This window comes from Penicillium chrysogenum, assembly GCF_028827035.1.
Source record: "Penicillium chrysogenum strain IBT 35668 chromosome Unknown utg000004l_segment0_segment0, whole genome shotgun sequence".
NCBI classification, from domain to species: domain Eukaryota; kingdom Fungi; phylum Ascomycota; class Eurotiomycetes; order Eurotiales; family Aspergillaceae; genus Penicillium; species Penicillium chrysogenum.
This window is the reverse complement of record NW_026622752.1, coordinates 4,322,452-4,346,741: the sequence shown is the minus strand read 5'-3', so window position 1 is coordinate 4,346,741 and position 24,290 is coordinate 4,322,452. Positions and strand designations below refer to the sequence as shown.

Genomic DNA, 24,290 nt, shown 5'->3' with positions numbered 1-24,290 from the left:
GTCTGGAGAAGCTTGCCCATGTGAATCGGGCAACTTTTCTTTTCCTGTCCCGGTCCCCACCGGTGCGTGCCCTTAAGCATCATCCGCGCCAACCAATCAGAGTGTCTAGTTGTATGAGGACAACTGAACAACCTGGGCACTTTTACACTTATTTAGTTATAGAAAAGATATTAGCTCTTTAGAATTGAATAGGTGTGTTTACAAGTATCCTCGCCGAGTGCCATTATCTGCTACCTTGGTGAACATTTTGTCTTGATTAACCCTGTCAGACAAATGTATATATACAACCCAAACACCAAGCATATAAATTATAATCACCACATTTTTTCCCATCCTCGCCGGGCCCAATGCATGTTAGCCAGCTCCTCCTTCCGCCGTTCCGCCCATCCACCTTCTTCCCAGATCTTGCACTCTTCATCGATCTCCGCCTTGCCAGAGTACAAATCTGCCTCTGCAACTTTCACAAAGGAACTCCGATGATACACCTTCCAGAAGACAAACATGACAACCCAGAACGCCAGACCGAAATACGAAGTGATGAACCCTTGTACACTGAAAGGCTTGAAGACAGAGAAGCCATTGAAGACAGCAGTAGCGCAGCCGATAATGATAGCGAGAATAGCTCCGTATGGCTGGAACGGTGCAGCCCATGGGACGAATGACTTGCGGTCAATTCCTTGGGCTTTCATGGCGCGGTACCAGGCGATGAAGACGCAGACCATGCCCGTGTAGGTGAGCACGAAGGCGATGGTGGTCAGATCGACGAACCAGAAGAAGACCTCGACGGAAGAGGTACTAGCCACGAGGAAGGTAATGCAAGACAAAACCGACACCGTGATGACACAGTTGATGGGGATGCCAGATACAGTGCATTTCAAAAGGAACTTGGGCGCTTGGCCATCGCGAGCGAGAGAGTAGAGTGTCCGGCTAGAGCTGTAAAGGTAGGCATTGCCACATGACCAGCCCGATAACAAAATCAGAAAGTTGATCAGATCCGGCAGGCCCGTAATTCCGAGGTTCTCGATTCCGATAACCCAAGGTGAAGCGGCGGAGCCGGCGGCACCGTCATCAATCGCGGACATGAGACGTGGGTCACGCGGGCTGCAGATGATGCCTACAGCTAGGACTCCGACGACATAGAATCCCACAATGCGCCAGAATGTCATCTTCGCAACTCGGGGGATGGTCACTCGTGGGTTCTGGATCTCTCCGGCGGCTAGGGCTGGGAGATCGGGTCCAGCGACGGAGAAGGCGGCATAGACCATGACGGAGAAGAAGCCCAAAAAGCGGCCCGTGGTGCCCTCGGTATAGTACTCGAACATGACACCCTCGGTCCAATTACGGAAACCGTAGGCATCGTGCTTGGGGTTTCCTCCAACCATTGTGATGAAGGTGAGGAGGATGAGTCCGATAAGGAGAAGGATTTTGGTCGACGCTAGGACGAACTCGCTCTCGCCGTACCATCTCACGGAAACCAGGTTGAGTATCGTGCAAACAATCAGCGCCATGGCTACCCACACAGCGGGATTGACGCTCGTGTTCCAGTATTGCATGATTGTTGCGACTGCAGAGTATTCTGTACAAACTAGCATTACACCGCCATAGAAATATACCCAGCCCCTAGAAGAGTTAGTACCTACACCATAAAGCAAAGCAAGATAAGCCATGGAAGGACTTACATAGCAAACCCAAATGCCGGGTCAATAAACCGGGCATCGAGCTCAAAGATCGACCCACGAATAGGGAGATATGCAGCCATTTCTCCAACACAAAGATTGACAGGTAAGATAAAGAGACATCCCCAGATAAGATACCCAAGGAACACAGACAGCGGACCGGCATCTCGCAGGTAGGATCCAATACCGACGAAAAGCCCAGTCCCGATTGAACCTCCGATGGCCATTAGTTGCACATGTCGGGATGTCAGACCGCGCTGTGTCTGTCGGTAGGGTAAAACATCGCCTGGCCTAGTATCCTCGGGCACGGAAAGGTCTGTAGAAAGTTTCTTCTCCATAGCGAAATACTACTGGGGCTAGGATTTTACTCTAAGTCTAGAGGCGGGGGATGTGACTCTTTATATGCGCACCGACATTGGGGGTCAAGAGCGTGCTGAGCTAACGACGTTGATAAAGACCCGTGGACGGCGTACATGTTGATCATGCAATATCTAAGCAAAACTGCCAAGAGCATTATACAAAAGACCCAAACACCACTGATAAGAGAGATATTAGGATTAGAGAATACGGGACGATCCCAAAAGGGGGAGGAGAAGGCGATGCTAAACCTTGTAGTTGTAGATCTGCCAAGTGATAAGCTTATCAGGAGGGTTCCAGCTTGGAAATAACATGGAACAGAATAAGACTTTGATAAGAGATGCTAAGATATTAATGCCTCGGACTCAAGCCAATTGTGGGGTAAACTCTTAGACACAATCAAGCCCTTGATATCGGAGGTTGACCGGTAACATCAAACGAAACGTTTAGATCAGCAGGTTAAATGCAGTCCAAAATGTCCTATCAGATTCCAACGACCAATGAAGCCCCCGATCATCTCGGTTGCATTCACCTTACTGCGGTGTACATATTGTGACCCGCTTAGCCTTGGAAGACCGAAGCAGATACAAAGGCAATATGTAACCCCCCGCATTTTGACGGCAAGGCAGCGGGGTTTGAGCACTAGACACCGGCCCGGTGCTATTTGTATCCCAAGGCTTAGCAATGGCGGACAAGACCTTCCTTGTACTCTATAACGGAATGTGGCCTGTATGTACTTGCTCGATTCGGTCTAGAAAATGTAGAACTGGATCATTACATGCATATGGTTTTCCAATTTGAATTCTCCACGTACAGAGTGGATAGGATTTAGTACGACAAGCATATAGACAGCTACCCGAGGTCTGCCCCCACCACTCCACCCAAGATAGATAGATTCTTTGACCATCAAGCTGGTCCAAAATTGAACCCGAACAGAACATGTGAAAGAGACGAAATATGCACAAATATAGCAAGTACAGGCAGGACGATGAGCAGTAATAAACAGCACGATCCGTGACTTCAGCTCAATTACACCCTGAGATATGGATATAAACGGATGATTAGATACAAGCATTTTGCTCTACTCTATGGAATCATTAAACACGCGGCCTCCAACTCCCCCAAACCCACCCAGCAATCACCGAGTGAGCTATTCAAACGCCAGCGGAAGAAAACCCTCCGAATGAGCCCCATCCAACGGCCACGGCCAATCCGACAACAGCTCCGGCGGCAGCTGGAACTGCATCATCTGCCCGCCCATTGCCGTCGATGGACCGACCGTCGGGGCTGGGCCACTGGGAGGAATGTATGTTGTGGCTGGGATAGGGATCTCGCGTTTAGTATCGATGGGGATTGTGTTATGTTGAGGGGGTGGGTGTGGCGCCGTGAGATTGAGTAGTCGGGAGGTGCGCATGTAGCCGTCGATTCTGTCTACCTGCGATCGGAGTCGTTGACTAGCGCCAGAGGCGCGCTGGAGACCTGTCTCGAGGCGGCCGAGGAGGTCGGCCATTTCGAGTCTGTAAGGATGGTATTAGTTATATGTCTGACTGGGTGGCTTGGAATGGGCAAAGAACTTACAGCAACGTGCGGACGCGTTGGTACGATGCTTCTGATAAGCTTCCTTCCATGACAGAGCCGAGGATATAACCGATTCCGCCGAGATGATGAAGCTGGAAGCGGTTAGTGAAATGGGTGTAGAAGAACAAGGCTGGTGTACATACCAAAGGGGAGCTGATGGCGTTCAAATACTCCACGGGAACTTTGCTGAAGACACTGAGAAGTTCTCCCGCCACGTCACATTTGCGGTCTACGCCGAGCTCTTCCGCTGACAAGAGGACCATCCGGAGGAGCTGTAGTGTTGCCTGGATGTTGGCAGACTGGAACCCGAACAGATCCTTCGCCATGTCGCCTGTAGTGGGTGGAGTTTCTTTGAATTGTGGGGGCAGCGCGGCGTACATCGTTAGTACTCTCTCCATGACTGCTGGTTCTGACATGGATGCCGGGGTGAACAGAGACCACACCTGTGAGGTTCCGTTGGCTGACGAGAAACGACGGCGATTGCCATCAACGACGTATTCTAGGATTCGATACAGATCGGTCGTAAAGTTCCAGCCCCGAAGCCATGCTACAGGTTGCCGTGATACGACGGTCACATCGTCCGGGCTGACGCCCGACTCTGGAGACACGGGCGGCAGGCCGTAACCGTGCGGTGTAATAAACTCATCGTCCACTTCACTCGGATACCGTACCAGAGAATGGGCTTCGCGATATCGAATCACGCCTCCCCATACAATAGTGGAATAGATATCTAATGTATAGATAGACCAGAACTTTGGACCCAGAGTTAGTGGAAATCGTAACCGTAAGATGAAAGAATGCATACTAGTCTTCGTCTCTCCTCGGTTTCAATGGGACTCAGGTTCTTTGGCCAAAGCTTTTCATCATGAAGACCCTCCATGCTGGTGAGAGTGTGGTACATGCCGGAGAACTTTTGCATATTCTTAATCTGGCCGTTTTGAATGCTGGCGATTGCAAGAATAGCGCATGCACGCATATAGTTAATGCCTCTTGCCGCTGCAAGGTCTCGGGGGATAGAATCTTTGGCCGCGGCGTAAAATGCCTCGGATGGCGGTTCTGTAAGTTCATCGCGATGCCATCTATTCGTAAACAGCGCGCCGTCTCGCGCGCGCCCCGAAACCAAGGCGCAAACTGCCATTGTTGAGGCAAACAACCCCGGATTTCGGAGATGCTCTTGGTTATGAACTCTCTCAATGAAAGATTGCTTGTGGAAAAGCGGGAAGCTAGAAATACATCAGCCATAGAAAAGGGACAAGAGCAATAACAAGCTCGATTCGTACATTGGATACACAATCTCGAAGTATACTTGCACAAGATTTCGGATTTGACGATCACTGGCAATGGCAAATGCATTCCACGAGTTCCGCAATGCGCCGTCGTCATCATACCCTTCCGTTGCCACGCCGCCAGTATTGAAGGTAGACCATGGATCCCCAGTCAATGATGGGCGGTGGGCTGACTCGGTGTAGTACGAACTCCTAGACGCAGAGGAATTTGACATCCTCCCTGTAGCCTGCGCAGAAGGCGGTACAGGGGGGACGTGCTCGGGGGCAGGCGTCCCTACCAACGGTGTCTCTCGCATGGAAGCCCTGGTGCCAGCCTTGACGCCCCGGCGCTTTGCGGGGCGATCAAAGGTGCACGGGACATCAAAATCCGCACAATTCTGACATCTGCCTAGCGGGTCTTCACTTCTGCCGCACTTGATGCTGCGTCTGTTGCAGAAGTCGCCTGTGGATGCGGGATGAGCTCAGAGCTTTCTAGTACAATCCGGGGGAATAATTGCCGCCAAGCGCGAGTGGAGTATACAATTGAACGTGGGGATCTTACAGGCTTTAGAGACGCGTTGGAGCTTTCGGGGTTTTTGCGACATTCAATTCATTAGTTCAATTCCAACAGAGATTGGTGGTCTCAGGAGCAAGGAGGACGCGGGAGACAATTCGCGGGCCGCGAGCTTCGGTCAGAAACGGGGTTGAGGTCTGCGCAGAGACACGGGTCGTGTGTGCAAGATCCTGGGGTAAAGCCTGTGCAGAATGGAAAAAGGGCCAAAAAATTGACAATATTGACAAACTAGCTCAAGCAGCAAATTTCTCCGATGACATGCACAATTGAAATCCTGGAAATGAGCGAAGGATAAAAGTCGATGTTAGAGTTGCTTGTCGGCGTGTGCCGTATTGCGAAATGTAGGGGTCCAATCAATGGTGTTCAACTCTCTGTATTGCTGTATCGGTTTTCCTGACAATTTATATGGGCCACCGATTACTAATCTAAAATTACACAATTCATAGGATCAATGGATCCTCCGGTATGCCGGTATGCATCTACTCCGACACACCCCCTTAGCGGTCCTAGTATACATACTGAGATCGCTACACCCTATATAACGGCATACTCTATGATCTATTCTCTTCCTCGCTATCTAGGCTATAAGATAGCCTATATCCACTATCCGAAGTAGCCGTACAAAGTTCTCATACTTCTGCCGGGATAGTAGTTTAGTGAGACTATCGGCAACTATACTCGCCGTCGCTACCTAACGTACTATAATACGTCCTACTCTAACTTCCTATCTTAGCTAATAGTGGTATATATCTATATATCGTAGCTTCGTTTCGAAGGCTATATCCTCGCTTATTAAGAGGCTGATCGTCCGTTTATTATTATAGTCAATAGTTAGGTAGTAAGATAGGATAAATGCTAGGTTATTAAGCAACCGCTACCACTATTAAAGCTACTTCCCTATCTCTAATAGGCCTAATAGTTCTACCTCGGTAGTCGATATTGTGACTATAGGCTACTTACTAGCTTTGTAGTTAACTAGACTACCGTACGCTTAATAGATATACCCTATAGAGCTCTTTCGATTAGGATAATCTCTATAAGAAGTATCACTTATAAATTGTATAGAATCGATTCTAGTACTTACTATATCCGCGCTATATTCGATAGCTAGATTCCGGGTAGTATAGAGATAGGTGATAACTCGATTAGCTGCCTACTAGTGCTAAGGACCTAGATTTATAAGGAACTACGTAAGCCGAGCGGTGGCTTTTATAGTATCTAGTCTAGTGATTATAGTGGCATACCCTATAGATCCAACCTTCTTCTAGTATAAATAGATCTCTCCCGGTATAGCCGTACCCTAGTAGGGTGTTAATTCGTTAATTAGTAATAGTGTATAGATAGGTAGACGGTCTATCAGATTATACTAGGTAGCAATACTCGTCATATAGCTATCCTAATAGAGCTAAAGCTTCTTCTATTGCCTATCTCGGACAATCCGGATTCTAAGAAACTATACTACTTCTCTATAATCGGTTAGCTCCTAGTGTGCTTCTAGATCTCGCTCTAGCTACTATACTTATACTCTAGTAGTAGTGTGACTAGCAATCAGGATATCATCTATATAGAAGAAGACTAGCAAGCCCTATCCTATAAAAACGTAGGGGTCTTCCGGTATCTATTATAACCCTAGCTTACGTAATACACTTACTACTTCTCGCTACTATAGTCTCGGTGAGATACGTAGTCCGTATAAAGCACGGCGTAGTTTCTAGCACTTACCTAGGATCTAGAACCCTTCTAGTATAGATATATACGTCTCCTTCTTATCTAGCTTACTATTTAGGAAAGCGGTAATAGTATCCCGCTACCGCAAATCTAGATTAAAAGCAGCCACTAGTGCAAAGATTATCCTTACTATCCTTACTACTAGCGTAGTAGCCCTTTTCTCTTCGTGAGAAATAGTTTTAAGGTCTCCTCGTACGTAGATACGAGCCTTTAGTTTTAATAGATAACTATCCTAGTCAAATTTATATAAGAAAACCTATAGTAGAGGGAGGATCTACTTCCCTCTATCCCCTAGTCTATTAATGATTTTAAATATCTCCTTTTTAGATAGCGAATTGATCTCTTTCCTTATTACTACGAGAAAGCCTTCCTAAAATAGGTGGTTTATAATATCTTTCTAATGCTTCGGCGGTAGAGGAAGGTTATCTCGATAACGATAAATATCCGGTTTCTCTACGTATAAACTAGCGGTAAAGGTATAGAGTAGAGCTAGGGGCTCTTCCTCCCGTACTATAGTGGTTATTATATATATAAAGTTATTATCTCTTCTTACTCTACGTATTCGTTTTCCACTTAGTATATTACCGGTGTTAATATCACTAACTATCTCTCTATTTAGTGCTAGTAGCTTAGACTATAGCTACCTTTCTAGCTCGTCTTCTATAGGATTAGGAGTAGGTTTATACTAAGCCTTTTCTTTATACTAGGTCTAGTCTTAACGCGCTAGATCTTCTTAATTAGCCTATATATCCACCCCCTAACTAGAGTTAGTACTCGCTTCCTCTTTATATAGTAGAGTAATTAGTAGTAGAGGTAGATCTTAATCCTCCGGGAATACACCTAGTGGTACTATATATAGATAACTAGGTGTTAGCTAGTATACTTCTTCTCTTACCCCCTAGCTTAGGGTAGTCTCTTATCGAGCACTTACTTTACTAGTTACTTCTTAAACCACTTCCTAAGAAGTATCTTACGCTTATTAAGGATTTTCCTATACTTACTAAGGATCCTACTACTAAGGATCCTACTACTAAGGATTATACTACTAGGGATCTTACTACTAGGGATTATACTACTAGGGATTATCCCGATCCTATATATCCTAACTTTCCTCTATTATACTAGTCTATTAACTAGTGATTTTATAGTTAATCACCTAGGTGATCTCTTTAGTAATAAGTTCCTACGGTTCCTTCACTAGCGGTAGTAGAATTAGTATATACTAGTCGTACTTAGGTATATACTTCCGGGTTTTATCAATTATAGCATCCCTTATATACTTCACCTTTCCACTATACGGGAACTAGATCTTCTAGATATTCGAAGCACGGTATCCTACTAGGAAGCTAATCTCCGCTTATAGGTATATCTTATTAGATTATACTTACTTCTTAATCCTATAGTACGCTATACTCCCGTATAGTCTGATATTTAATAGGTTAGTCTTCGGTATTACTAGTGCAAATTCCTTCCTAACTTCTTCCTATAGAACCACCTAGCGGTTCTCGGTGGCAATATATAACGGCGTACGATTTAATAACTATATAGCGGCACTTATAAATTCTAGCTATAGGTCCTTAGGAAGCTTTCCTTCGAGAGCGAGTATACGTATATAAGTAATAATTATCCCGCTAGATCTCTCGGTATACCTATTTATCTCTAAATATCCTAGTGGAGTATAATATACTAAGATACTATTAGCTATTAGGCTATACTCCGCTACTCTACCTACTACGGCTTTATTATCGTAGTAGAAAGCCTTAATCGGTAGCTTCTACTCATTCCTTACTAGCTATACGAACTCCTTTATCGTAAGTTAGCATTCCGGTTTAAGCTTATATATTATAATCTAATAGAACCTCGGTCCTTCTAGATAGAAGTGGGATATCTAGCGATATCTATTATACGCCGGTAGTAGTTAGATTAGGTCGAAGTGTACCCTTCTAAATCGTCTAAAAGTACGTCTAACTAGTCTTCTTAATATCTATTTTAGAGCATTTCCTATCTTATAGACTTAATATAAAGATTTCTACTCCTCTCCCGACTACTCCCCTATCGACTTCTTATCTTTAAGAACGACGCCCTCCACTATACTAGGAAGCTTTACTATAGTACGTGGTTTAATATATACTGGTTTAATATATACTAGTCGCCGATACTATAGTTTAGAAGGAGCCTTTAATTCCTACGGCTTTACCGAGTTCCGTACGCCTTAGATAGTATATACTTACTATAGAGGAGCTTTACTAGGCTTATTAAAAAGCTAAAGGTTAAAGTGATCCTAGAAGTGTATACTAACAATAGGCCTATTATTAGGATCCCGTATATAATTCGTCTTTTAACACTATAGGCCACCTTTCTTCCTTAGTATCGCGTACGATACTAGATTCGTATAGAATCTAGATAAGTATAGAGTGTTACTTAATATAATCTCTATCCTTCCTTTCACTAGATATCTTCCTACTAGGCGAGCTATACCCTTACCGAGTATCCTTATAGTGCTATCTCTAGTTATAACTTCTATATCTTCCGGGGTGAAGTTAACAAATAGACTTCTATTATTATAGATATACGCACTCGATCTAGTGTCGAGAATCTATCGATCGTAAAGAGAGGGCTCGTCGCTTCTTACTATAAATAGTATATACTTACTAATCTATACGGCTTTATCTCGTAGCTTATCCTTACTTTAGTAGGTGGTAGTAAAGCTAACTTAGTTAGTATATTTAGCCTTTAGCTAAGCTTTAGTAACCACCTTATCCACCTATTATTTCTAAGCGAGGTCCTTTACTAACTTCTTCTTCGCTTTCTCTAGCGTACGCTTATTAAGAGTGTATCCCTCCGGACGAATTGCTTTATTTATAGTATAGTAAGTGGTAACCTTATACCTTAGATAAGTGCTACTATACGGATAGCGTCTCTTCTTAAATAGGAGCTTCTCTTACTTCACTTCCGGTTTCGCTTCTTAGTGTCCTTATTAGGTTAAAAATACGCTTTTTAGAGCGGTTATCGAGGATATAGTTTAAACGCTAATTTTACAGTTTATAGCGCGGAATGATTTAAGAAGATCTCGAGTATCGTACACCTTCTTATCTATAATAATCTCCTAGTATTTCCCTTACTACTAGATAGGAAGCACCTCTTTTATAGCGTATAAGAAGTCCCTATTTATATCTCTATTATTAATTCTAAGACTAACGGCTTACTCTCTTAGTATATTCCACTATTAAAGCTATTCCTCGATATCTCCTATCGGCTTCTATATTATAAAGACCTTCCACTTTATACGGATTTCTTCTTCGTATATAGTCGATCGAGCGAAGCGAGACTTTAGATATATAAGCCTATTATACGGAGTACGATATATAACTAAAGAGAGATAGTGGATTAGATTAAGGTATATAAGGATATACTCGTTTATATCGCTTAGTCCCTTTACCTACTTTTCCTATCTTATATACTTCACTTTATATATATCTATACGGTCTCGCTAGATCCTTCGGTCCTTCTTATCGCCTTCCTCGGGGTATTCGGGTTCCGCCGGTTCTTAGAGAGGTTTAGTTCGTGTCGACGAGGTAAGGTCTAGATTATAGAGATCCTATATATTCTTTTATACGGCATATAGCTACACCTTTAAAAACTAGGTAAGCCACTATAGTAAGTCCTTTAGTTTTTCGCCCTTTATAGCGGAGAGGATTAATACTACCTCTATTACTAGATTTAGGGGTAGCTTTATATAGCTTCGGGATAGCTTTTAGGGTAGCTTTAGGGGTTACGAGACACTTCTAGCAGCCGGCTAGATACTATATTCTAACTATAGTGGTCTCATTCAGTGCGAACCGGGCTCATAACTGTCGGCGTGTGCCGTATTGCGAAATGTAGGGGTCCAATCAATGGTGTTCAACTCTCTGTATTGCTATATCGGTTTTCCTGACAATTTATATGGGCCACCGATTACTAATCTAAAATTACACAATTCATAGGATCAATGGATCCTCCGGTATGCCGGTATGCATCTACTCCGACATTGCTTGGAAGCCACAAAAAGCTGAGTCAGCGGCGTGTCATTCGAGGTTGACGCCGGGACGATCGAATGCGGTGGAGATTTGGACGATCGTTGGATCTGGAAGATAGAGTAAGAATATATTTATATACCTGGTGGATCAATTCGGATTTGCATATAAAACTTAAAAGGGAAACCTAAAAGAAAATATTCAATGCGTTCAATGTTGAAGTGTGTACAGATCCTTGGCTAGTTTGATATAAAGGTGGTTACGACCTAACACATAGGGGTCACTACTAGAGACAAGTAAGCAGAAGTGAAAAACAAGCAAGAATAGTATGTATACAATCTCTATATAAAACATTAAGTCCGAGGTGACAACTTTAGGTACATGATCCTATACATGTGTTGTGTCGGTATGTAACACTATACAGTATGACGTAAATGGCAGATGCTTTAGACAGTTCCAAGTTCAGTTGGAGACGTTGTCAGCTCACTCTTGCCATCACCCAGAGCCTCATTCCTGTTGACTCCGTGTTCGGCAAGAACATCACCGTGGAGCTTGTAGGCCTGTTCCATCTTCCAGTGGAATGGACTAGGCGTCGAGAAAAGCGCGTCAATCGATTCAAGAGAACGGTTCCGAGTTTCGGGGTAGACTATGAAAAAGATCATGTTAGACTCAGCACTGGACGTAGATTGATAAGACATCAGAAACATACACAGGTAGACGATCGGGATCCAGATGAGGTTAAGGCCGGCAAACAAAAAGTATGTACGGCTCTAAAAGGTCATTAGTATTTTCATCAAAGTACTCCAGTAAAAGCCGAAGAAGCTTACGGTCATGACATCAAACATGATAGGGTTGACCAAAGTGGTCATACCCACCCCAATAGCCCAACCGGTGATGCCGAATCCATTGCCTTGGGCTCGTAAATCACTGGGGAAGATCTCAGTGGGAACCAAGAAAGCAACCGTGCCCCAGGTGGCAGCATAACTACCCATGACATTAGTACCTATGAAAGGAGTGTTCAATTTCATGATCGCTTACCCCAGATTGAATAAAAAGAGCATAGTCACAGCACCAGGCGCATATTGAGATGCCTTCTCAGGGTTATGCAGCGAGCCTTCATAAACAGCTCCGGCCTATAATTTGTTAGAAATATTTCGATCGGAAGTAAAACTAAACTCACAATAAGGTTGACTGCAAACAAAACAGCCGCTCCGCCCATCAAACATACACGTCGGCCCAATCGGTCAATGATGATAGCACTGATGATGGTACCGATGATCCCAATTGTATTGATTCCTCCAGCAAGGCCATTTTGCTTTATATCACTATAACCTGCCTGAGCAAGCAGTACCGGAGAATAGGCAGTAACAGCCTGTCATACCATTAGCACCCGGATGGTCCATTGGTTGTAAGCGCCGTAACTCACTGTAATACCTGTCCAGGACGCCATGATTTGAAGCCAAACACACAACCAGGCTCGTCGGCCGAGATTCATTCCCGGTCTTCCACCCTTTCCAAATAAGATCTTGACAAACTCAATGGGGGAGCTGAGCTTGCTTCCTTTCGCAGTGACTATAATCTCAAGGTATTCTCGGTCGATATCGTCCTGGGAGGCCCGGTCTTTGCGAATACGGTTCAAAAGGTCTCGAGCTTCATCGTTCCGCCCGACTGATGCCAGAAAGCGGGGGCTATCCGGCAACATTTTGATGAAGGCAGCTAGGAGGAGTGCCGGGAAACACTGGAAGGCAAGAAGGAAGCGCCATCGTACGTCCGAGTAACCGTTATCAACGAAAGCGAGGCCGAAGGAGATCCAGTATGCGACGGAGATTCCTAGATCTTGAAAATGATGTATGTCAGAAACAGGATCATCCCCACAGTGGATATCGCAAATTGACAACTCACAATTGGCAATGAATACATAACCCAAAAAGCCACCACGATGGTTCGCGGAAGAGGTCTCTGAAACTAATACTGGAGTAATCCCAGTCAAGGCTGTGAAATAACAAATTAGAATCGTAGCTCCTTCCAACCCGCAAGCTAAGGCAAGACTAGCAAGGATGCTTACCCCCGGTCCCTATCCCTGTAATCACTCTCGCACACAGCATGAAGTCCGAATTCTGAGCGCCCGCCTGCAGGGCGCCACCTACCAGCGCAAATAATGAGCCGGCGAGTAGGCCATTGATCCGACCAACTCGATCGGCAAGCCAGCCGCCAGCGAAACAACCAAAGATCGCGCCCAGGTAATAGATGCTGACAATGCCACCCTGGTGAGTGGTGTCGGTCACTGTCCCATCAGGTTTACCAATGCCAACCTCTTCCACATATCTCGGCGAGTTGTTGACGCCACCCATCACACCCTGGTCATATCCCTCAAAGAAGATGGAGATCAGCGAAAATATTTGAATGGCGACATTCAGCTGACGTGGCGAAAGTCGCTTCCATAGTGTAGTATACCCCATGACAGTGACTTCCCAGATCCCAGGAATCGGAAAAGAAGCTATCTCGAATAATCCCTGTTATAGGACCCGCCCCCGGCATTTGGTGAAGAATCTGTAAAGACTGGGGACACGATGGAGCTGTTCATGCGGGGGCCAAGCCCACAGCTCTCAAGCGTGTAGCCATTTATCCATTGGAATTCCTAATAGGCGTTTTGCCGGTCATCCCTTCTGCCCATAGTAACGTAATCATCGATTTCTTCACTAGGAGTAGATTACTTGGAGGAGATCTATCAGAAGTAATTGAGAATGCCGAACCAAATTTTCGGTCTCCACCACTCACCGGTTGGTTCGTTATGGGTTCCGGCAGTCAGGACCGGGTCTGATAAATAGGGTCTTGGATCCTCATGTTTCTCTCTTTTAACATTGTTCTCGTCATACTTCCGTGTTTGTTATCTACAATTTGTCATTAAACATGGCATCCAACTCTGTCAATGGCACTACCAGCCATGGTTTAGACATTACAGTGTTGGGTTTGAATAGTGGAACGTCCATGGTAGGTGACTATCTGTTCAATTGAGAAAACACCACACTCATCAGCTATAGGATGGCATTGACTGCGCTCTTTGCCGATTCCGCCAGGAGACCCCCGAATCTCCTATGCACTTCGAACTACTCAAGGCAAGTACCCAAGGGAATGCTCCACAAGGTACGACACACTGACCAATGACGCAGTATGGTGAAATTCCACTTGAGCCGGTGATCAAGAAGCGAGTGATGAACATGATCCTGCATAACAAGACCTCCCCTTCAGAGTTGTCTGAGGTCAATGTGATCCTGGGCGAGACCTTTGCCTCTGCCGTGCACCAGTTCTGTAAGGATTACAATGTGGATATCAAATCAATTGATGTCCTCGGATCCCATGGCCAAACCATCTGGCTACTCTCCATGCCAGAGGCCGGCGAGACCCGCAGCGCTCTGACTATGGCCGAGGGCACATTCCTCGCCTCGCGCACGGGCATTACCTCAGTCACCGACTTCCGGGTAAGTGATCAGGCCGCTGGACGTCAAGGAGCACCCCTCATTGCCTTCTTCGACGCGCTGGTGCTGCACCACCCGACCAAGCTACGTGCATGCCAGAACATCGGCGGTATTGCAAATGTCTGCTTCGTCCTCCCGGACAGCCACGGCGGCGTTGACGCCTGCTACGACTTCGACACCGGTCCAGGAAACGTGTTCATCGATGCCGTCGTACGCCACTACACGAACGGCAAGCACGAGTACGACCGAGATGGCGAGATGGGAGCCCGCGGCACAGTCGACCAGGAACTTGTGGACGACTTCCTGACACATCCCTATTTCGCGTTGGAACCCCCCAAGACAACTGGTCGTGAAGTTTTCCGTGACACCCTCGCCCACGAGTTCATCGTCAAGGCCGAGGCCAAGGGCCTTAAGCCTGACGATGTTGTCGCCAGCATCACTCGTGTTACCGCCCAGGCTATCGTGGACCATTACCGTCGCTACGCTCCTAAGGACCTTGAGATCGCTGAGATATTCATGTGCGGCGGTGGCGCGTACAACCCTAACATCACCGCCTTTATCCAGGAGAACTACCCCAACACCCGTATTATGATGCTTGATGAAGCTGGTATCCCTGGTGGCGCTAAGGAGGCCATTACTTTTGCTTGGCAGGGAATGGAGGCCGTAGTCGGCCGCTCTATCCCTGTCCCCACCCGTGTTGAGACTCGCCAAGAGTATGTCCTCGGTAAGGTATCTCCGGGCAAGAACTACCGCAACGTCTTGCGTCAGGGCATGTTGTTTGGCGCTGGCCGTGACCATCTCCCCCAGTAAACGAGCTGGTCAACTACATTGACGGCAAGGCTTTCGACAACAAATGGTAAATACGGCTCACGGACTTTTTGATCAAGTTCTTTGCATAAGGTTTTGGAATGCATTTACATACTTTCGGGAATTTCTTTGACTTTTTGGCGCAACTTTACATTGATTACATATATATTTGGACTGGCGAATGAAATGTTGTTCCTGGTTATTTTCTCAAATGTCGGTGAATATCTCGGATCTAAAAATGAAAATGTACTCAAACAACACGATTGATGTCAACGCATGTGGTGCATTCTTAAGTATGAGAACCGCCCGACGATCGACACTAATATCACTAGCTTGATAAAACCAGTTTCCATTTAGCCTGGATCGTCATAGCAAATATCCATTCAGCCATTTTAGCAGTACGTACTAATGGCACGTGCCAGGAAAAGTTCAGAGCTGCCTTTTTACATCGGCAATTGTTCGCCCGAGGATTTACCGAGTCTATATGATCCTTTGTGAATGCGGTGGGCTTTTTAATTTGTTGCTCATGCTCCGTAGGGATGTGGGGATAGCTTGCTTGCTCTTTCTATCCCTTGCCTAGTAGGATCTAGACTGTGGGCTAAGCTTTTCCTTGGGCTCAGAGAAGGTTAGTCTCGATGCATCGGTGGATAGCTCTTGATGCGAAAAAACTAGGCTTATAAAGTACCTAAAGGGGATGGTACTTTCGTTAACAATTGCATTGCGCGTGCACGTATTTATGTATAAATCTCGCCGGGCGAACCTACCATTCAACAGATAGAAGGACTATGTTTTCGATATACTTTAGGCATCGTTAATCGAAACAAGGGTATACCGGAATAAATTGGCTAATGTAAAAAGAGATACTCCCTAATTGATAACCAGTAACTCGAAAATACTTAATATAAAAAAGGGAACAAGGGTCACGTGGAAAGGTCAAATAGGGTAAAGTATGTTCAAGGCATACTTTATCCTCACAGATAGGACGCATAACCGACTACTCCTGCCCAGGTGGTATTAAGATATGTGCCGTCCTTTCTTGAAATATATTGCAAGCCTTGAGACAATTATAGTTGACCCAAGATCTACGACATCTATTCCAATTTCAACATCTCTACCAGGACATATCCAATTCAACCGAAGTTGGACAACTTCATCTCGTTTACCCCGCAATCTGAGGAGTGTAACGTTACAGTCCAGAAAAGCTTTGGGCTTTCGAGTTGAGATTTGCCGAGATATCTAAATTATCCCGAGATTGATACCTGACATACCTGATCTACAAAGTCGTACTCGTCCAGTGTCCACCCAATCAACGATTAGCGACACCGGTATATTAAACAATTGCCTCCACTTTACCTCGTTATAATCTATTATATATCAACCACAGCAAGCGCTAACTTACAAGCGGGGTGGTTTTGTGAATTGCCACCATCTTGGCTTGCCAAAACAACCCCCTGGCACTTCGGACGGATCGTCGTCGTGCAGCTCCCTGCACTCTCTGCTGCTCTGCTATCCCAAGACAGTACTACCTGAGGACACTACCATCTGCCAACATTACCACCTGAGAACACAATGTCCTGTAGATCTTATCTTCCGGAGAACCGGAATACACCGTTCTAACTGCTGCTTGGGGTATACCGGCTGCATACGACCTGAGAAATTAATCAAAAAACCAAACCCCGGTAAGCAACACTACGGGCTATACTGCACCTGGGCAACTCTTCTTGCCATGATGTAACCGGTGGCACTGGTCACTTGCAAACTTCCAATCTTGGAAGGTGATCAAACAAAACCTCGGGGGTGTTAACCCCACCTTCCTTAGTATATAAACCAGCCCTGGAACATGTTCTCTCTTCCACACAATGTTCAATCTACACCGCATCACCTGTCTTCGTGCTTTTCTTGTGGCCCTCGCTCTTGGGCCGGTCAATGCTGCACCCATTACCCACAACGACCTTGCTGGCCGTGAAGATGGAGGCCCCGCGGTGTGGCCCACTCCTCAAGAGATAACATTAACCAGCGGAAAGGTATCGCTCACAGGCGATGTCACCATCGTGACTGACGATTTCAAAGACTCTGCCACGATCTCCAAGGTCAAGGAGGTTATTGCTGCCGCCGGTGGTAATGCAGTTCTCGCCTCCAAGTCAAGCGGCAACGGCACGCAGATCTTCGTTGGTACGGAGGCCGAAGCTGGTGTCGCTGTCGCTGCTGCTAAGGCTCTTGCCGGAAACTCTGCAAATGGCCTTGACGCTGATGGCTACGTCTTTGCAAGTGGCAATTATGAGCAACAGCCAAGCATTGTACTCAATGGTGTAGACACCCGCGGCACTTTCTACGCGGCACAGACTCTTCGTCAACTTCTCGACGGTGACCATATTCCCGGTATCAAGGTGCGCGACTGGCCTCTTATGTCTATCCGTGGCTCAATCGAGGGGTTTTACGGTGTCCCCTGGTCTCATGAGGCACGTCTTGACCAGTTTGCTTTCTATGGAAAGCACAAGATGAACACCTATGTGTACACGCCCAAGGACGATCTACTTCTCCGCGCCAAATGGCGCACTCTTTACAGTGGAGACGAGCTTACCCAGCTCAAGGAGCTTGTTGAGACTGCGAATGCCAACCATGTCGACTTCACCTACGCTCTTTCTCCTGGCCTAGACGTATGTTACTCGTCTGACGAGGACTTCGATGCTACCGTCGCCAAGTTCAACCAGCTGCGCGACTTTGGTGTCAGCAACTTCTACATTGCTCTCGATGATATTCCCCTCGAGTTCCATTGCGATGCAGATAAGAAGAAGTGGCCCAAAACTAAGAACGATGAATGGATCGCCGATGCCCAGACCTTCTATCTGAACCGCGTTCAGACGGAGTACATCGAGCCAAACAACCTCGAAGACCTCGAGACTGTCCCGACCCACTACGCCGGCAGCGCAACATCCCCGTACAAGACAGAATTCGGCACCAAGCTAAACAAGAAGATCCGCGTTCAGTGGACCGGCGAAGGAGTCTTCAGCGACGAAATCACAGTCGACAGCGTCGTGGCCGCCGACAAGAGCTACGTGACCGAAAACCTGTTCCTATGGGACAACTTCCCGGTCAACGACGCCAACCGCGATCGCCTATTCCTGAACCCTCTCACCAAGCGTGCGGCCGAACTGTATAAGCACCTTCTTGGGTTCACCTCGAACCCGATGAATCAACCGTACGCCTCTATGGCGACGCTCGCCAACTACGGCGACTATACCTGGAACGGCCCGTCGTACGACGCCACCAAGTCTACGGAAGCAAGCCTATGGGAGCTGTCTGGTACTGACACAACCGTTCACAACGCACTCATCGCGTTCACCGACCTGAACCAAAACTGGCCGTACCAAAATCCCCAGGTCAATGCGACCCAGCTTAACAAGGACATTACAGCTTTCTGGACTGCTCGCAAAGCCGGCACCAGCGACGGAACTGGGGCGTTAAAAGATCGTCTCGAACTCATCATCTCCATCCCCGATGTTCTCCCCGATATGGCTATGAAGGCCTTCGCCACGGATGTGGCACCCTGGGCCACTGTTGCTAAGCAGTGGGCAACCGCCTGCAAGCACTTGATTGCTATGCTCGAGGCGCTTGATGACAAGGACCAGAGTACGGCCGATGCCGAGTTCAACTCTGCTAAGGAGTGGGTTGAGAAGACCAAGGCTAAGACTGTCGATGACCGTAATGCCCAGGGTGAGGACCTTCCTAAGTCGATCGTCCCTACTACCGGTGATGGAGCCTTTGACAAGTTCCTCACTGATGCCACTGCTATTTACGATGGTAAATAGACGCGGACATGAATTTGGTGGTATAAGTCGGATATATAGATATAGTGCACGGCTGGTACATGATATGCAAATATTGATAGGAAGAACTAGTCAGTACCCCATAAGGGCACTCAACCATTTAATTCCACTCCATTATCAATCTGTCTAATATTTATGGTGTGATCCTAAGAATAGAAGATAATCCACGGATCAATACTGTCAAGACATTTCCAAGGTTGCTAGATAAAAATAAACAATACAAAATCGATATTTAGACTACGCGCAATTGTTGAGGCTACAACAACCAGGCAAACTGGCAAGCGCTCAGACTGCCTAAGAAATGAGGCATATATGGACAATGGGATGATCCAACAGCATTGTATACACTCATCAACTTTTAGTAGTCTGATCCCACAGACTACGCACAGTAACACCATACACACTCCCTCTAGTCTCATCTTTCTGCACAACGAACCGAAGAGTCCGCTTCTCGTCAGGAAGGAAAGAGAACGAGTTATCCTCAAAGTATCCCACCACACCAGCGGCGTAGTCAAGCCATGTATACAGCGAGACAGCACTCTACGCTTCGACGGTAAACGTGCCAGCCTGTGCATCACGAGACAGTTTGAGTTCGGGGTCTTTGAGTGCAAGATCTTTAGGGAAGATGGGGGTAAACTTGTTCCGCTGTGTGAACGTAGTCAGGGTCTTGCTTTTGGAATTCGGGAGACGGCCCTGAGCAGTGAGGTCGATGACCAGGACGGCATCCTTCGTATTCGGCAGAGAGCTCTGCCACGCTGATTTTCGTAGATACTGGTAGTATTGAGTGCTCCAACGGAGAACTGTTTGGTCAAGGGAGTACCTGCGTTCTCTGGGATTGGCTTGCCAGACAAGTCTGTCCAGGTAAGAGTCACAGTTCCATGGACAGTCTCCCAGAGATCCGATATCACGTAGATAGACAGGTCGCCAGTTGAAGAGTTCCAGGACGGCGAGACGATGACGGGTTGGAAGATATCGCGGGCGACGTAGCGAAGGACCTCCAGCGGCCGTCATACTCGATGCCAGCCCATGTCGGCGCCCGCCAGATATCTTCGAGTTGCCAATATAGGGCTCCGAGCTGGCTCTCTGGCATTCCACTTCCGCGACGTTAGAACTGGATTTCGGACTTGTACATGTCTGCTGGAAAAGCTGGGTTGCGTGGCACCAGGCGCTGAAGTTGGCGACTGAGTCTTGCTTATTCGGGATCGGGTAGTATCTCTCCACTGCCAGGGTCATTTCGGCCATGCCCATAACTAGATGAGTTCTTGTAGTTATGAGTGTCTGGGCTGTTTGGTGGGTAGTGGTGGGTTCGGAGCATGATGGTGCTGCTGTTGAAGTGGAGGTTTTCATCGCCCACGGCTTGCTGCTATGTTTGTACGCTCGGCATGCTGTGGTAGCCATGGCGAGGCGACCTATCGGTTAGCCGGTGAAGTCGAACGCCACAGTGCTGTCATAGTTATAGTAGTTGGTATCACCGTAATAATGTCCTTTCCTCTGTCCCATTATCGTACCGCTCTACCATAGAAACTGGAGCCGGCGGATCGACTTTCAGGAAGCCGTTGTTGGTGCTACTGGGCATGTATTCGCACATGTATGAAATCGACCGTGAGTTTTCGTAGACCAAGGGAAGAATCAGAGATATAAACAGATGTTCATAATCTCCAGCCAAGCAGGCCTATGATGCAGGGTCATGTTGGCTTAGCGCTTGGTAGCTCCAAGTTTTCAATCTCATTTCCACCGGCCCCCAAAGCCAAGGATGGATGATGATTGACCCGTCTCACGTTGGAGACAACCTCAGCAGCAACATTGTCGAGAAATGGTTGGTCGGTCGGATACAGAGCATCACTGAATTGGAACTCCCTACACAGCAACATTCCACGCTGGTCGGCAAGATCGTACATGAAATCAACAAGGTAAGCGCCCGAAGCCCAGACTCGGAGCATGTTCTGATTTCCAGCAACGACTGCATCAAAGAGTCGCTGCATCCTGGCTTCTGTGACTCGCGGCCAGAACGCATCTGGTGGAGTGAGACTCGAGCCCTTGGCGTAGAACTCATGGCCGTTCACCTCGAAATGCCAATTCGTGCCGGGTTCGACACCCTTGGCCAACTGCTCGTCGGTGATATTAGGCGGTTCGGGAAAATGGTACGGAAGCCAGTGCGATTGGTTACGCTGAAGAGGTTCTGGTCAACTTATGTTGACCATGCCAAATCCGAGGGAGCAAGTGAGTGGTCGGCCCATGAAGTAGATATGAGCTCCAATCTGGCTAGCTCAGGCATCGGTCCCTTGATTTCTTGAAACCAGTCGTGCCAATTGTACGGAACGCAAAGCTGCAGTCGAGTCCACTCCCGACCTCCCAAGAGTCTTTTCCATGGTTTGAGGAACACCTCCCCCTTTTCATAGGTGTTGACATGCACTGCACGCAGGGTATCTGTTTGGCATGCAGTCCATGCAGGGTATACGTTTGTCTGTGTGCAGACTGAGCTCTTTGCTATCTTAGTCATACAGCTGGTTTATATACCAGCTTTTTCCCATAGATTCATCTATCACCTCTCTTCATCTCTATCTTTCCCCTCCTTCGTAGCCTCAATAGGTTATGAGGCCCTTTTTCCTCTTTCCCCTTTGCTAAGATTCATTAAGAATCGAAGCTTTTATAGCTAGTTTCATTAAGAACTAGGCTTTCCTTTTGAGTATAAACTGTCTTTCTTAAAGAAGTTATAACTCACTTTTGGTGTATAAGCTATCTCTCACTTTGTTAGAGAAGCTATATCTCACCTTTTTCTTTATCGCCGCTAAGCGAAGAAGCGTCCGGATATCGCCGCTATACGCATCCGAATCACTATATCGCCGCTATACGAAGACCCGAGATACCGTAGTGTGTACCCGGATTATAATTTCACCTCTATATAAACCCGTCACCTCTATATAAATCTATCACCTCTATATAAACCCGCCTTTGACATTTTATTATTGTGTGAATTTGTCTTTAAGCACTAAGCGGAGTCTCTTTTACTAGAGAATTACCTCCATCGTAGTATATAGTGTCTTTAAACTATATTTATATCATTTTTTTTATATTTATATACTAAGCTAGATTGATTCTTGATCTTTACCACTTTATATTCGCTATAGCGAACCCCTCTCCCTTCTCTACTACTGCTAATATAGCGCACCTCGCTAATGATAGTAATGACTAGAAAGCAATCCGCACTACTATCGTTATAAACCAAGCGGTGAACCTACCTAAACCAGGCAGTTTCAACCTATATAAGCTCACTCCCCCTTTAAAAGAGCGCGCGGATCTAGATAACTAGATAGATTAGGTTGAAAAAGTCCTTCGAGGATACAATTTGTATCACTTAATCAATAAGGACATTCCTTAGCCGAGAATTCGTGATCTAAATAGTCAGAAATAGAATACGCTCTTACTATAAGTCGGATCTTAGCTATCAAGCAGTATCCACTATACTATCATATAGGAAATCAATGCGCGGGGTAGCGATCTCTATTATATAGATAAGATTTTTATAGAAATCAAGATCTATATAAAAGGAGAGGGATATAGAGCGCTAAAAGCTGCTATAAACACCTTCTATAACCTTAGAAGGGATCAATTTTCAATAAGTGCGGAGTATATTAATACTCTAAAGCATATATATAAAGAGACTTATAATCTTTATACTAAAATTACTCTATACTATACGCTTCAGATAATGCTAGGCCAGCTAGTAGGAGTGTAGGAATTAAACAGCTTTATTATCGTAAAGGACAACGAGCTAAATACAATCGATAAACCAGTCCAAACCATCACTATTACTAATTTTTATCGGTATAGTATTACAATTCTTAATTATATCAAGTCTAGCAAAGCGGACTCTATAGCTCTTTCTACTATTAAGAGTCAATCTATAAAATCTAGGTCTTCTAATACATCCAACTCGAACAAACGGCGCACTAATGAACCACTAAAGGGTATATCTATAGAAGTACATATTAAGAAATGGTTATCTTATAAACTAGAGAAGAGTGATACTAGGTACTATTTATACTATAAGAAACCTAGTTATAGAGTGAAAAGCTGTTTTTATCTATATCTAGAGAAAAGGAGTGAGAATTAGAAGCCTTTGCTAAATATATAGGTTTTCAACACCTCGAAGAATAAAGAAACCGAGTTTAAAGAGGATAAGATTCAACCCGTGTATAGTCCGCTTATAGATCGAGCGAAATAGGCCAATTTATCTGCTCTAGAAGTAGCATCTAGTTTTATTATAACATCTATTAATATCGATTTCTATAAAGAAGGTTTCAATCCTTCTTATATTATGATAGAGAGCTGCTATAGAGATAGTAGTTCCGACAAAAATGTCATTAAAAAGAGCCGGTACGGCGAAAACGCAATGGTAGAGACTGCTATCCGGGAGGATAAAGTAGGCATAGTAGACCTTTCTAATTCGCTCTAAGGAAATAGGTCTATTTCCTACCTACTTCCTAGAGAAACAACCGATAACAAATCGGATAGGAATGCTCTTTTTATAATACAGCTCTCTATAATAGCATCTAGTTATCTATAGGTTTTAGATATAGGTGTATTAGAGTATATCTATAGTGATAAAACTGCTTTTTCCACTATATAGGCTTATATAACTAGCTAGGAATACGAATGGTAGACTTCCGGCAATAAGAAAGTCAAAGCTAATAGATATAGGACTATCAACTTAACACTTTATCTCAGAGATCAGAAGCTTCACGATAAAGAAACGCTAATAACTCCTATTTACTACCACTTAAAACTACACTATATTTATAAAAAGGGTGGTTAATACAACCTCTTTTCCCTAGGGATAGTAGTAAAGCAAGGAATCTAGTGGAATAGTAAGACCGGAGCTTTATATAAGGACGATATTCTTATTAGTTATACCAAAATTCACTAGCGTATCCTATTTTTATAGCTTACTTTACCTACTCTCGGTATAGTAGTCATTTTATCTAAACT

General features: G+C 45.6%; 7 protein-coding genes across 7 annotated transcripts; 2 read left to right on the top strand and 5 right to left on the bottom strand.

The window, feature by feature from the left end:
* Positions 1-314: 314 nt before the first annotated feature.
* Positions 315-2,014, bottom strand: N7489_007595 (putative proline permease; the record flags this gene model as incomplete). Its single annotated transcript, XM_056713345.1, has 2 exons — positions 315-1,620; positions 1,680-2,014. The coding sequence occupies 2 exons, from the start codon at positions 2,012-2,014 to the stop codon at positions 315-317; spliced, it is 1,641 nt and encodes a 546-aa protein (XP_056567060.1).
* A 1,169-nt stretch (positions 2,015-3,183) lies between these two features.
* On the bottom strand, positions 3,184-5,481 carry N7489_007594 (uncharacterized protein; the record flags this gene model as incomplete). Its single annotated transcript, XM_056713344.1, has 6 exons — positions 3,184-3,550; positions 3,612-3,703; positions 3,755-4,363; positions 4,417-4,834; positions 4,892-5,339; positions 5,439-5,481. The coding sequence occupies 6 exons, from the start codon at positions 5,479-5,481 to the stop codon at positions 3,184-3,186; spliced, it is 1,977 nt and encodes a 658-aa protein (XP_056567059.1).
* A 6,156-nt stretch (positions 5,482-11,637) lies between these two features.
* On the bottom strand, positions 11,638-13,650 carry N7489_007593 (uncharacterized protein; the record flags this gene model as incomplete). The annotated part of the gene is made up of 8 exons (XM_056713343.1): positions 11,638-11,837; positions 11,901-11,961; positions 12,019-12,175; positions 12,230-12,324; positions 12,372-12,563; positions 12,618-13,027; positions 13,094-13,183; positions 13,257-13,650. The coding sequence occupies 8 exons, from the start codon at positions 13,648-13,650 to the stop codon at positions 11,638-11,640; spliced, it is 1,599 nt and encodes a 532-aa protein (XP_056567058.1).
* A 451-nt stretch (positions 13,651-14,101) lies between these two features.
* On the top strand, positions 14,102-15,477 carry N7489_007592 (UPF0075 domain protein; the record flags this gene model as incomplete). The annotated part of the gene is made up of 3 exons (XM_056713342.1): positions 14,102-14,182; positions 14,233-14,307; positions 14,362-15,477. The coding sequence occupies 3 exons, from the start codon at positions 14,102-14,104 to the stop codon at positions 15,475-15,477; spliced, it is 1,272 nt and encodes a 423-aa protein (XP_056567057.1).
* Positions 15,478-17,333: 1,856 nt separating this feature from the next.
* On the top strand, positions 17,334-19,283 carry N7489_007591 (uncharacterized protein; the record flags this gene model as incomplete). Its single annotated transcript, XM_056713341.1, has 1 exon — positions 17,334-19,283. One exon carries the CDS (start codon positions 17,334-17,336, stop codon positions 19,281-19,283), a length of 1,950 nt encoding a protein of 649 aa, XP_056567056.1.
* A 558-nt stretch (positions 19,284-19,841) lies between these two features.
* N7489_007590 (Glycoside hydrolase superfamily) lies at positions 19,842-20,549 on the bottom strand (the record flags this gene model as incomplete). The annotated part of the gene is made up of 1 exon (XM_056713340.1): positions 19,842-20,549. The coding sequence occupies one exon, from the start codon at positions 20,547-20,549 to the stop codon at positions 19,842-19,844; it is 708 nt and encodes a 235-aa protein (XP_056567055.1).
* Positions 20,550-20,717: 168 nt separating this feature from the next.
* N7489_007589 (Glycoside hydrolase superfamily) lies at positions 20,718-21,478 on the bottom strand (the record flags this gene model as incomplete). Its single annotated transcript, XM_056713339.1, has 3 exons — positions 20,718-20,745; positions 20,810-20,973; positions 21,080-21,478. Coding segments are annotated over 3 exons (591 nt in total), but the record flags the coding sequence as incomplete, so codon positions are not given.
* Positions 21,479-24,290: the final 2,812 nt, after the last annotated feature.